At 41.9% G+C, this 14,123-nt stretch overlaps 1 protein-coding gene across 6 annotated transcripts in view; it reads right to left on the bottom strand.

Moving 5' to 3' along the window:
- Positions 1-14,123, bottom strand: part of srrm3 (serine/arginine repetitive matrix 3) — a 310,487-nt gene that overhangs the window by 99,142 nt on the left and 197,222 nt on the right. For 5 of the 6 annotated variants that reach the window (XR_011340078.1, XM_069884948.1, XM_069884950.1 and 2 more), the window contains one exon: positions 3,199-3,279. The exons of the other annotated variant lie outside the window; for it this stretch is intronic. Coding sequence is in view for 4 of the 5 variants with exons in the window: in XM_069884948.1 (XP_069741049.1) it covers positions 3,199-3,279 (81 nt within the window). In the remaining variant the exon portion in view is untranslated. The remainder of the gene's footprint in view (positions 1-3,198; positions 3,280-14,123) is intronic. 6 annotated transcript variants of the gene reach the window in all.

The raw sequence follows: 14,123 nt of genomic DNA on the forward strand, positions 1-14,123 counted from the left end.
ACTGTATCACTACTTGAGGCTCTCCACGTAGATGACCACTCTGATCCTCTAGGAGACCAATTTTGTCCCTTACTACCTTTTGTAATGGAATGTTAATAAAATTATGATAAAATATATCTTAAAAGGATAAGATTGTGAGGTTTAGTTATTAGGTCACATTTCACAAACAAACATCTCATTTGCCATACAAGAACTATGTAAAGGTAGATATCATGTCTGCATTTGGCTTTACAGAGACAATGGGAAGAGAATGTGAGAGTTTCACAAGTCGGTGTTAATGGACCAGCATTTTGAACAGTGTTCAGGCTCAAGAACGGAGAAATCTTTTGCTGCTAAACTGGTGCCAGAGTTTTAAATTTCTGATTGAAGTTTGCAAACAGAAAGAAAACATCCATTGATTGGGGGAAGGGGAGGGGGAGGGGGAGGGGGAGGAGGGAGGGGGAGAGGGAAGGGGGAGGGGGAGAGAGAGAAGCCACTTTCAGATGGCCAGAATACCCAACTGTAAAGTTGCCTATTCTACCCCAATGCAGCTGTCGGCTGGCCACCTGAAAGTGGAGAATTTAGCCAGGAAGAGCACTTACCTAACCCTCCTCCTGCAGGTATATTCTCTGGCTCGGAAAATCCCCCATTGCATCTGAAAGCAGCACCAGACAAAGCAGCTTTCAGGTAACTATCAGTCCCTGCTGCCTGACAGTACCCTGGCACGGGACTACAGAGCTGGAGCGGCCGGTGGGGGACTACAGGGCTGGGGCTGCAAGTTGGCAGACCTGCTGCACGACCCCATTTCAAGATGGGTTTTGAGTTCTGAATTCAGCTTATTCTAAATCTCTGTAGTCTGGAATAGAAGAGGTTATCTTTTGGAAAAAAAACCAAGAGGGGGCAAGTTTATTTGGTAAGACACTTCAGTTACTGATTGAAGGTCATCAGTTTGTGTGTCCAACGAACATTTCTCTGAAACCAACAAAGACCTTCCTGAGTGGTAAAAACTTAAGTTAAAACACCAAAGCCTGGTGAATATAATATCTGTTCAATTCTGTGCACACTGTGGAAGATTGCCTGATTACCAGCAAACTTGGAGAAGTGAAAAGTAAACGATTGGACAGTGAAAAATAACTTTCCTGAACACAAACATTAAGTACACACATGTTTAGAATTTGAATGGGGTTATGCTAAGTTAATAGTAATAAGTTTAGTATTGATCTCATTTTTATGTATTAAGAAAACAAACCAGTTTTGTTTAAGTAACCATTGTCTTGGTGAATTTTTGTTACTGCTGGTTTTTGAATCCTTTGCACTCATAACCTCCTTTTTCTCTAACCTTTGGGTTTACCTTCACATTAGCAGCAAAGCAACCTCACATCTTTTTGCCTTCCTGATTTTCTAGAGTATTTTCTTGCATTTTCTGTACCCTTCTAGTACCTCATTAGCTCCTTATTGCCTGTACCTGCTAATACATCTCCCTCTTTTTCCTAACCAGATACCCAATATCCCTTGAAAACCAGGGTTCCCTATGTCTGGTAATTTTGCCTTTAATCCTAACAGGAACATGCAAACTCTGCACTCTCCAAATTTTACTTCCTTAACACACCTTGGCCAGAAAACAACTTATCCCAATCCTTTCTCATTTTCAAAAAATTGCCTTCCTCCGATTTAAAATTCCAAGATGAGGACCAGACTTATCCTTTTCCATAAAATAACTTGAAGCTAATGATATTATGGTCACCAAAATTAAAGTTAAAATCTCCTACTATCACAATGTTCTGCTTCTTACATCAGTCTGTTATCTCTCTACAGATTTGCTCCTCCAATTCTCTCTGACCATTGGACGGTCTATAATACAACCCTATGAGTGTGGTCACACCTTTCCCGTTCCTCATCTCCACCCATATGACCTCTGTGGACAAATCCTCCTGGCTGTCCTGACTTTGCGCAGCTGCGATATTTTCCTTGACTAGCAATGCCACTTCTTGCCCTTTCATCCCTCCCCGCCATCACATTTGAAACAATGGAACCCCGGAATATTAAGCTGCCAGTCCTGCCCCCAAGTCTCACTGACAGCAACAATATCATAATCCCACGTGTCAATCCATGCCCTAAACCCGTCAGCCTTTCTAACAGTACTCCTTGCATTAAAATAAACATACCTAAGATAATTTCTATCACATACAAGCCTAAGATGATACATATGATAAAGGATTTTTAAAAAGTAACATTGTGAACATAGGGATTTTCTTCTAGAACACGAGGTGCGATGACATTATATCTTGGAGTTTTCCTAAATTTTTCAGTTTAGTAAACTATGAATAAATATTGGAACTACGTAACTGTGAATCTTTATTCTCTATCTTTTGTATTTATTATCTCTTTTTAATTTAATTAAATATTGTTGTATTTTAATGTACTTGTGCAGCTGTAGCAACAAGAAGGTTGGTGCATAGACAATAGACGGTTCACTGATTATCATTATCATCGTGGAAGTTTCGTACTATGAGTGTCCATCTGTCGAGAATTTCAGCAAGATTTTACAGGGTTTACTCCAAATATACAACAAAGACAACAAAAAAAAAAAATGAGATGGCTTCATCTTCACAAATATTTTGTACATGGACCAATCGGTTTGCTAATGAATACCAATTCAAAGCTATCCCATGATGCCTCTGTGGGCCTGGCACCTGAAATGGCTCCTCAGAAGAGACCCGCACAGTAAAATAAAGCTTGGCTTAAGAATACTATCTACGTCAGTAGTTTTCAAACTGTTTCTTTCCACTCACCTCCCACTTTAAGTATTCCCTATGTCATCGGTGTTCTGTGATTCGTAAGGGATTGCTTAAGGTGGGAGGTGGGTGGAAAGAAAATATTTAAAAACCACTGCACCTAATTGACTCATTATCTGCACGGTTTCAAAACTCCAAAGGAAATGGGCCAATGACAATTTTTCTCAAGCAAAATATTTCTGTAACAATTTGATCAGAGCAGTGATTCTCAACCTTCCCTTCCCACCCACATCCCACCTTAAGCAATCCCTTACGAATCACAGAGCATCGATGGCATAGGGATTACTTAAAGTGCATGTCAGTGGAAAGAAAAAGGTTTAAAAACCTATTGCATGGTAATTATCAACAGTTATTTATAACTAATCATGAAGTTTTTTTTGCCCTTTTCATAACACCCTACTGTCCAACACCAAAAGACATTTACCGGAATTTGTAGTGGCCTGATTTCTTCTTCTTCTTCTTCTTGGTTGGAGGTGACGGAGAACTGCTCGATTTCCTTTTCATACTTGACCGTCATATAGCATGTGGAGAAATTATTCAGAGACAAACACAACTAAGTTACATAGTATGGGATAAGGAATTATGCAACACATAACCAGAACAAATTCTCACTTCAAATAGAAGAACCTTCTCTTGCCTATTTTATTAAATCTTTGTTCAATTTTAAAACACATTACATCTCAAATTTCACAATCAGGGGTTTACAACATGCAAACAGGGCCATCAGCTCAGCTGGTCTGTGCCAACCAAGTTGTCTACCTAACAGTCCCTTTTGCTTGTGTTTGGCTCATATCCCTCTAAACCAGAGGTTCCCAACCTTTTTGTTCCTCTGTACACCTTAGTCATTTTTATAGGCTCCTGTGTACCCCTAAAAATTAAGGAACAAAAAAATTACATTGTGCTTCTGTCTGCAGATTACAACACCATGTATTGTACAGTAGTGGTTATTCTCTCAGACCCAATGTACCCCCTGAAAAGTGCAAATGTACCACTGGGGGTACATGTACCCCAGGTTGGGAACCCTTGCTCTAAAATTTGTCTATCCATGTCCATGTCTAAATGCTTTTTGCACATTACAGCTGTACCCACCGTTACTACTTCTGGCAGCTCATTCCACATACCTACAACTCTGGGTGAAAAGAAGTTGTCTTTTTCAGATCCATTTAAAATCTTTCCCTTCTCACCTTAAACCTATGGCCTCAAATGTTAGATTCTCCCACGCAGGAAAGGACAATGAATTAACCTTAAGGCACTCTGTAAAGGTCACTCTTCAGCCTCCAACTCTTCAGAGGGATAAATCTCAGCCTTTCCAATCTCTCCTTACAACTAAAACCCTCCATGCCCAGCAACATCCTTGTGTATATTCTCCGCTCCCTTCAAATACTGACTGAGACTCCATACTGTGAAAGGGCTGGATGGCTTGTTATGTTTGTGTTACTTGTGAGATGCAAGATTCAAATAACAGAAGAGGCTTTACTTACTGATGCCTTCCACCATCTCAGGAAACTATTCACACACTCCTATACATATACATACACCCCACAGTGGTGCACTACAGTGTGAAGGGTGTATTCTTACGCAGTTACAAAATAGTTCACATTATCCTGACTATATAACATCCTTCCTTCTCAAGATAAAGGAAAATTTAGTGTTCTTTATCACTTTCTTTCCAGTGCAACTTAAGTAAACTGAACTTAAACACTAGTTTATTTACACAACTATTTTATTAAATAGTTCTTCTCGATATCGCACTGGCGGCATTATGTTCCTTCACCATCTTGTGGATTTGGCTGCGACCGATGGGCTCTGTGTTGCTGGTTCACGTGTAGGTGATGTAGTTTGTTGTGCTTCACCTGACAACTGCTCTGTTGATGTTATGGTATTAGTGGTCGTGGTCTCTTCACTTGATGTTGGTGTGGCAGGGATTGCTGGTATTAAAGCTTTTTGCTTCATCACATCTTGGTCGTCCGGATGTGAATTCTGTTCCTCCTCAGATGATAGCCAGAGTCTGTCTCGACAATGTATGATCTTGGAGTCCCAGCTTCTCTGATGACCTTTGTTGGAGTCCAAGTTTTCAACATCAGCTCTTAAATATGCACGTGCTGCTCCCTGAAGAGTTCTGGCAGTGTTTGTAGTTGTTTGTTATAATGCTGGTGTCCTTCTTCTGGTGTGTCAGCCAGTCTTCTTCTGGTTTCCTTTTGGTCTTCTGTGGGTGCATTTTGCTTGGCAGAGTTGTTTTATATTTAGAAGTTCTGCCGGGGACTTCATGTCAGCCCTTAAAGGTGTGGCTCGTAATGATAGAAGAGCTAGGTCTGGATCTTCTTTTGTTTTGCAACACTTAACTAGTGTGCGTTTCACAGTTTGCACTTGTCCTTCAATGAACCCATGACCTTTAGGGTAGTTTGGGGATGATGTAGTAATAACAAACCCATACTCTGCAGCCAGCTTTCTGAATTCTTGTGACGTGAACTGTGTTCCATTGTCACATAATACTTGCTTGGATCCTTGTGTGCAACTCGTTTCCTTCTTTCATCTCACCCGACATCTCGTGAAGGTGTATGTATTCCAGCATCTGGGTGTCAGAGTCCTCATTGTTGTTTCCCTTTATGTGGTGGATCTTCTTTTATTTTTTCTTCACTGGTATTACTGTTTTCTTCATACCAGATTTGCACATCTTTGCCTAGTGGCTTGCTTTTATACAGGCTCTACATTCAGAACTGTATGCGGGGCATTTGTTTTGGTCATCGAACGGGTGTTGCCTGCCATACTTCCTGCAGGTCTTGGGGGTTTGCACTTTTCTGATTTTGTTCTTTTATAACATCAACTCTTCCTTCTCTTTGCTGTGGGTCTGCATCCTTGTGGCTTCGAAGGCTCTGGCTTCAGCTGGCTTGAAGCTATCTTTCCCTATAAGAGACTTTTGCACTTCGGGATGGGTACTCCCCCATATTAGTTGATCAGCTAATCTTTCCTCTATATCCTTAAATCTGTACTTTGCAGCAACAATTTTTAGTCTAGTGAGGAAGTTAACAATAGTTTCATCAGTCTCTTGCATTAAGCCATGAAATTCATAGCGTTTAATTCTATGATTAGACCTGGGTTCAAGGTGAGAAACAAACTTTGGAAATATCTGCTCGGGATCATTTTTCTCCACCTCTGTAAGCTCCCAGCTATTAAACAAGTCAAGGCCTCGCTCCCCTGTCCAGAGAAGTAGATAATTGACCTTCTCTGCTGATGCATTTTTAAAATAGCTTTTAAATGCTAAATTGTGCTTCTTCTGAAACTTTTTAAACGATTCAACAATGTCTTCAGCCTCCCGTCCATCACTGGGTGAACTGCTGTTGCTCCAGCCATTTTTTTTTCAGGAATGTTTTTTCTCTTCTTCCCTTTCGTATTTCAGTGAATTACATCAATTGTATGGCTTTAATTTTGTTCTTTTATACTGCTGCCATCATGTCTCTGGAGTTACTTGGGAGGCTTCTTAAGTTACATAGAGATGCAAGATTCTAATAACAGAAAAGATTTTACTTACTGACATCTTCCACCATCTCAGGAAACTGTTCACACACTCCTATACATATACATACGTCCCACAGTGGTGCACTAGAGTTAATACAGAAGGGTGTATTCTTGCATGGTTACCAAATAGTTCACATTATCCTGACTATATAATAGTTTGGAGTTTGAGAAATGTGTTTGGGAAAGTTTTCTAAATTAATATATAGAGGTATCAATGAGAGAGGATGCAGTACTTGATCTTCTATTAGGGAACAAGACAGGTCAGGTGACAGATATATGTGTATGTGAACATTTTGGTGACCATAATGTCATTAGCTTCAAGTTAATTATGGATAGGCCTGGTCCTCATGTTGGGAATCTAAATTGAAGGAAGGCAAATTTTGTGGAAATGAGAACAGATCTATGAAGAGTGGATTGGGATAAGTTGTTTTCTGGCAAGGATGTGTTCAGTAAGTGGATGGCCTTTAAAAGCAAAATCTTAAGAGTACATATTTGCATGTTCCTGTCAGGATTAAGTACCAGGCACACCCTGGTTTTCAAGGGATATCGGTAATCTGGTTAAGAAAAAGAGGGAAATGTATCGCAGGTATAGGCAACAAGGAGCTAATGAAGTACTTGAAAAGTACAGGAAATGTAAGAAAATACTCTAGAAAGAAATCAGGAAGGCAAAAATAATACACGAGGTAGCTTTGGCAGATAATGTGAAGGTAAACCTGAAGGGTTTCTACAAGTATGTTAAGAGTAAAACGATAGTAAGGGACAAAATTGGTCCCCTAGAGGATCAGAGTGGTCAACTATGTGTGGAGCCTCAAGTAATGGGGGAGATCTTAAACAGTTTTTTTGCATCAATATTTACCCAGGAAATGGGCAGTGGAAAAGGGAAGGAAGGGAAACAAACTGTAGTGGCATGGAACATAGAGAGCAGGTGGATAGGGTTATGGCATCTTAGCCTTTATAAATCAAAGTATTGAATATAGGAGTTGGGATGTTATGTTGAAGTTGTTTTAAGACATTGGTGAAGCCAAATTTTGAATATTGTGTGCAGTTCTACAGGAAGAATATCAATATAATTGAAAGAGTGCAGAGAAGATTTACTAGGATGTTGCCGGGTCTTCAGGAGTTGAGTTACAAGCAAAAGTTAAACAGCAAAAGTTAAATAAAGAGGACTTCATTCCTTGGAGAAAAGAAGAATATGGGGAGATTTAATAGAGGTTTACAAGATTATGAGAGAGGGGTGTTTGGTTCGGTGCGGACTAGAAGGGCCTAATGGCCTGTTTCCGTGCTGTAAATTGTTATGTTATGTTAAAAGACAGGATGTGAGTAGGCTTTTTTCCACTTAGATTTGGGGAGATAAATATGAGAGGTCATAGTTTTAAGATGAAGGGGGAAAGATTTAGGGGGAACATTAGGGGAAAATTCCTCACAGAAAGTGGTGGGAGTGTGGAATGAGTTGCCATCTGATGCCATCTGCCATCATGCAGGCTCGATCAAGTTTTAAGAATAAATCGGAAAGATACATGGATGGGAGAGGTCTAGAAGATTATGGAAAGGCAGCAGGTCAATGAGACTAGTGAAATAATGATGGGCACAGACTGGAAGGGCTGAATGTTTTCTGTGCTGTAGTGTTCTATGATTCTACCCTAATGGAATCCTTCCTATAATTGGGTCGCCAGAACTGCACAAAATACTCCAAATATGATCCAGTTAACGCCTTGTACAGTAATGAGATGACATCCCAACTCCTGTCCTCAATGCCTTGACTGATGATGGTAAGCATGTCAAATGGCATTTTTACCACCCTGACAATGAAGCCACTTTCTCCTTTGGGGAAGGGCCCAAGCCTATACAATGTTCAAAGTTCAAGTTCAAAGGTCAAATTTATTGTTGAGTACATACTTGGCATCACATACAACCCTGAGATTCTTTTTCCTGTGGGCCAGGTAGAATTTCTACTTATCAGAAGTGCAAAACCCTGTACTTAAGAAAAGATACCTGTACAATAGAGAGAAATGGGAACAAACCGACGGCAATAGAGAAAATAGATATTTAATAATAAATAATGTGCAGAGGCCTTCAATGAGTTCCTGATTGAGTTTGTCACTGTGGAGTCTGATGGTGGAGGGGCAGCAGCTGTTCCTGAACCTGGTGGTGCGAGTCTTGTGGCACCAAGACCTCTTTCCTGATGGCGGCAGTGAGAACAGAGCTTGTGCTGGGTGGTGTGGATCCTTCGACAGCAGCGTTCCCAGTAGATGTTCTTGATGGTGCGGAGAGTTTTGCCTGTGATGACCTAGGATGTGTCCACTACCTTTTGCAGGGCGTAATGCTTAGGGGTATTGGTTCCCATATGCCAGACCGTGATGCATCCCATCAGCACACTTTCCACCATACTTCTGTAGAAATTTGCCAGGGTTTCTGGTGTCATACCAAACCTCCACAAACCCTTGAGGAAGTAGAGGTGCTGACATGGTTTCTTCACGATGCCATTGGTGGGTTGGGTGCAGGAAAGATCCTCTGAGATAGTGACTCCAAAGAACATGAATTTGCTCACCCTCTCCACCTCTGATCCTCCTATGATCACTGGATTGTAAAACCTCTGGTTTTCCCATCCTGAAGTCAACAATCAGCTCCTTAGTTTTGGTGACTTCGAGTGTGGGGCTGTTGTTGGTGCACCATTTGGTCAAGGCTTCAATCTCCCTCCTGTCTGTTGACTCATCACCCCTTTATATACAACCCACTCCCATGGCATCATCAGCAAGTTTGTAGATGGTGTTACTATTGTACTGAGCCACACAGTCGTAGGTGTAAAGTGAGAAGATCAGGGGGCTAAGAACGTAGCCCTGTGGTGCTCCAATACTGATGGAGCTTGTGGAGGAGATGTTCTTACCAATCCTCACTGATTGTGGTCTGGAGGTGAGGAAATCCAGGATCCAATTACACGGTGGGGTGTTGACTCCTTGATCTTGGAGTTTGCAGATCAATTTTGAGGAGATGGTGGTGTTAAATGATGAACTGCAATTGACAAAGAGCATCCTGATGCTCTCCAGGTGTCCCAGGGCTTTGTGAAGAGCCAGTGAGATGGCATCTGCCCTAGACCTGTTGCTATGGTCGTCAAATTGGAATGGCTGACTATTTTAACGGCACTGGTTAGCCATTTGATTACAAAACACTAAGTACAATAGTAATGGGTCAATTAGCAATGCGATACATGAATTAGTCTCAAACTGTCAATGCAAGTTGTCTGTTAATCCAGAGAAAGTACCACAAGACCTACCGGCAAGCATTCTCGACATCCATCATCACATCCCTGGCCTACTGGTGAGAATCACTCATACGAAAGAACGCTACGTTCCTCAACTATACATTTTATCACTTCATATGAAATTAGGCTAAGAAAACACATTGATCCTAATGTCTCTCAGCACAAACCTGTTATTACTCATTGCTTTGGCCTACATCTGGAAAAAGCATCAAAGATAATCCAGGATCTAGGTTCCATCCTTACCATTAGGTGCTTTGAAGCTGCAACACCCGAGTAGCCCCCCTGGGACCCAGATGCTCTTCCTGGGGCAAAGTTGCTTACAGCACCTTTTAAGCTGCGGGGGGGATGGACCCATTAAATCGCCAATGTGGCAATTTAAGTGGGATCCCACCCCCTACGATGACGCGGTAAGTGATGCAGCATGCACTCAGGGGAACTATCAGTAAGTTTGCCCTGCCCCCTCCCCCACCAGCTGAGTGTCGCCCCCTGACTCCTCTCCTCTCATTCCCACAGCAGTGACCCCTCTCCTCTCATCCCCACAGCAGTGACCTCCCTTTTCTCTCCCCCACCACCCTCCCCCGTGGGAAGCAACCGCTTTCCCCCCTGATCACGGCAGACACTTCAGCTGAGGTTTCGCTGTGACGCCAGCACACAATAACTGGGTCAGCCATTTTCATTTTCAAGCCGCCGGTGGACAAGATCTAGGTAAGTTTAACTGGGTTCCCTGATGAACTCCGAGGTAGGGCAGGGACCCGGTTGATTTAGGACCCCGCTGACTGGGTCATATCCTTTCAAGCTGCCTTGTGAATGGGGCACTAACTGGGCAAATTGCCCCGGTAACCCCATTTTACAAGGCAGCTCGAAAGTGCCTATTGATGCCTCCTGTACAGAGCTCACATGGGTTCTCTTTCCATGACGGTCGGTCTCCCAGGGTGAAGTTGACTAGCTTAGGTGACTGATGAAAAGAATTGAAAGGGGTGTTGTTGACCATGTGTGAGAGAGAATACAGGGGAATCCATGTTGTTATACGTCTAAGAAAAATGTGGGAAAGTTCAGTTCTCATCAATTGTGGTTCAGTTGGACCACGACTGGTTTGCTTTGCCCTGTGGTAGCAGCTGATTCTGAGATAGTTGCCTTGGGCACCATCAGAAGCGTCTACTGCAGCGCTTGCAAAAGCAGACTTTGTAGACTACCCGCTGTCCACCTCTACATGCTGCTTCGTGACACAAGAAAGGGAAGTGTGGAAGTGCGTTTTAGAAGTAATAGCAGGTTTACTGCAGACTGAGACACCAATCCAGTGAGGCTAAAACAGGGCCATCTGCATCTTAAATGTGAAAGGCTGCACTGCTTCCACACCTACAGCCTAAACCGTCGGAACAAGACTGGAAAGTTCCTAGCCCATTTAGTCAAGAATAATGAGAGTTAATCAAGTAATATATGGGTGAAGGATGTTCCTATAGCATTCATTACTTCAAAGATTAAAGTGCAAAGATTAAAATGCTTTCAAGGAAATTCAGCCAAAAGTGAATTCATTAGTCATGAAATTAGCCCACTTCAGCTAACAGTAAGGAATAGTTTAACAGCACTTTAAACTATGTTAACAGCCATTCTAATTATAAACACAACAAATGAGGGCAATTTACTTGGCTTGATATTCCAGCAGAAGATATGATACTGCGGTCTCCTGAACAAGGTGAGAAAATGCATCTGCTGACTATCAATCAAAGCATCCACACACATTCTTGTTTCGCTCAATGTGAGAAAATCGTCTGGTTTTGTCAAGTATGAGCAACCTGACAAATTCAGTTCTCTCAGCTTCCCACCAACCCTCAGCACACAGGTAGCTGCTCATCCCAGCAGGCCTGGCGATTGCCACTGACAAAGTATCTTCAGCTGCTTTACAATGACCCTTTCTCTGTCATAAGATCAGGTGTGGCAAAGTTCATTGATGATTTCATCGTATTTCTTTAAGGTAGCTCCACAGCTCACAGTACACTCCACACACGATCTGGAAATTATTCATTGACGGGTAATATTCACACCACATTTTCAACCCACTAAATGACCAACGAGAGAGGATTTTACTGCACTTTATAGACAATAAATGGAATTCCAGCTATGAAACGCTCCAGTATTCCCACAAATAGTAAAGACTTGAAACTCATCTGTGCTAACCTCAGAAATAGTGACATGAAAGGCTCAATTAAATTGTTTTAAAATTCAAATTTAGACATACAGCATGGTAACAGGCCCTTTTGGCTCTCATTTACACCCAATTGATCTACAACGCCCAATACATTTTGAAATAGTAGGGTTGCACTTGGCATCCACTGGACTCCACTCAATAGCAGGACTCCACTAGGCCTTTCTTGCCATCTGCATGGCACAAGTTAAATGTGGAATGGAATACTTTCCAGTAACTGTATCCATGCAACTCCAATAAGAAGCAATCCATCCAGAATAAAGCAGTCCACTTGTAGGGCATTTCATTCATTACCATTATCATTCATGGCCGCTGATACATTCCTGTAACTCATAATAGGTTCCTATACAGCAACAGCCCCCACCCCACCCCCCAAACTCCTGAAATGAATCGGACCAATAGCCTGGATAATTAAAGGTAGTAAGTGCTTGGGAACACAGCCCCAATTTCCATTTTGGGTTGTACACAATCCTGACTTGGAAATATACAACTGTCCCTTTGTCATCACTGGATCAATATTTTGGAACTGCTGCTCTAAATTACGATGGGAGCATTTTTATTGTGTGAATAGTACAGGTTCAACGAGATGGCTGATCTCATGAGAAGCAATAAAAATGTTGACTTTGCCGGAACGTTCACAGCTGGTCAGTGAATGAATACAAAAAGTGAATGATAACTAATTTCATATCATCGTTTCTAATTGATGGGAACTATGGCAACAGGTGAAATCTTTTTAATGATAGTAAATGCTTCATGAAGTGACTAACAAGTTAACAAAAATAACTGAAAGGGTAGCGGGCAGATATAATGTGATTGGATAATCAACAACAACTATTTAAGGAAATAAAGGCTGAATGGGAAAAATGAACCGTTAGTAGGTACCAGTGGAATGGCATCACTTGTATTCAATGTCAATTATAGGCCAGGAGGTTGGAAAAAATTGGAACCCAGCAAAGGATGTTGAAATGCAAAATGAAAGCAGCTGGCAAGAAATACAAAACTGATAGTAACATAGATCCATTAAACACTGCAGCACAGAAATGGACCTTCCGGCCCTCTTCGTCAGCACCAACTATTATTCGGCCGAGTCCTACTGACCTGCTCATGGACCGTATCCATGTACCTGTCCAAATTTTTCTTAAGTGTCAAAATTGAGTCCACATTTACCAATTCAGTTGGCAGCTCGTTCCACACTCTCACCACTTGCCACATGAAAATGTTCCCTCTAACTTTTCCTTTAAACATTTCCCCTTTCACCTGTAAACCACAGCCTCTAGTTTTTATCTCACCCAACCTAAGTGGAAAAAGCCTGATTGCATTTACTCTTTCGATACCCATCACCATTTTGTATACAGCATTTGTAACTTTATAAAAAGGAAAACTATACTAAAGGTACATGTGATCTTTAGAGTGAGAGAATGTGGAATTAACATGGGAAATAAGGATACGGATGGTGCAAGGATACGGATGGCATAAGATATTTGAAGGCGCGAGGATTCGGGTGGCGCGAGGATTCGGGTGGCGCGAGGATTCGGGTGGCGCGAGGATTCGGGTGGCGCGAGGATTCGGGTGGCGCGAGGATTCGGGTGGCGCGAGGATTCGGGTGGCGCGAGGATTCGGGTGGCGCGAGGATTCGGGTGGCGCGAGGATTCGGGTGGCGCGAGGATTCGGGTGGCGCGAGGATTCGGGTGGCGCGAGGATTCGGGTGGCGCGAGGATATGGCAACAACTGTGAATAAATATATTGTATCTTTCCTCATAGGAAAAGCAGCAATTACTCTAGAAAATCTGGAGGTAAAGGAGGTAGGAACTTAAAATCATGATATTCACCAGAGAAAAAATACAAATTAATGGAACCAAGGTTTGACAAATCCCCAGGACCCGAGAGCCTCCAGCCTGGAGTCTTAAAATGAATAGCCGCATGGATAATGGATGCAATCCCACCAGATGGAAATATAAGATCCTTTCAAGAAAGGTGGGAGAAAGAAAGTGGGAAATTATAGATCTGTTAAACTGACAATCATTGCGAAAAGTTGGAACAAAAAATAGGCTATTTAGAAAATCATAATTCAAAGTCAACAAGACTTCATGAAAAGAAAGCAGTCTCACAAATTTATTTATCCTCTTTGAGCAGAATGGGTAATGGAGAACCAAAAGACGCGTTGTATTTGGATTTCCAGATGGTATTTCATTAAAAGACTCGGGGTATCATGGGTTTAATGGGTTTTACCATGGATTTAGCATGCTGGAATTAGTGGGGTACCATGGGTTTAATGCTACAGGTCCAGTTGTATTAATGACTTAAATGGGATACTTGGTGCAATATAAAGATGTATAGTAAAAAGCAATTTGCAAGGTGGACGTAGAGTCTG

The sequence above is a fragment of the Narcine bancroftii genome, chromosome 6 (assembly GCF_036971445.1).
Source record: "Narcine bancroftii isolate sNarBan1 chromosome 6, sNarBan1.hap1, whole genome shotgun sequence".
Lineage (NCBI taxonomy): Eukaryota > Metazoa > Chordata > Chondrichthyes > Torpediniformes > Narcinidae > Narcine > Narcine bancroftii.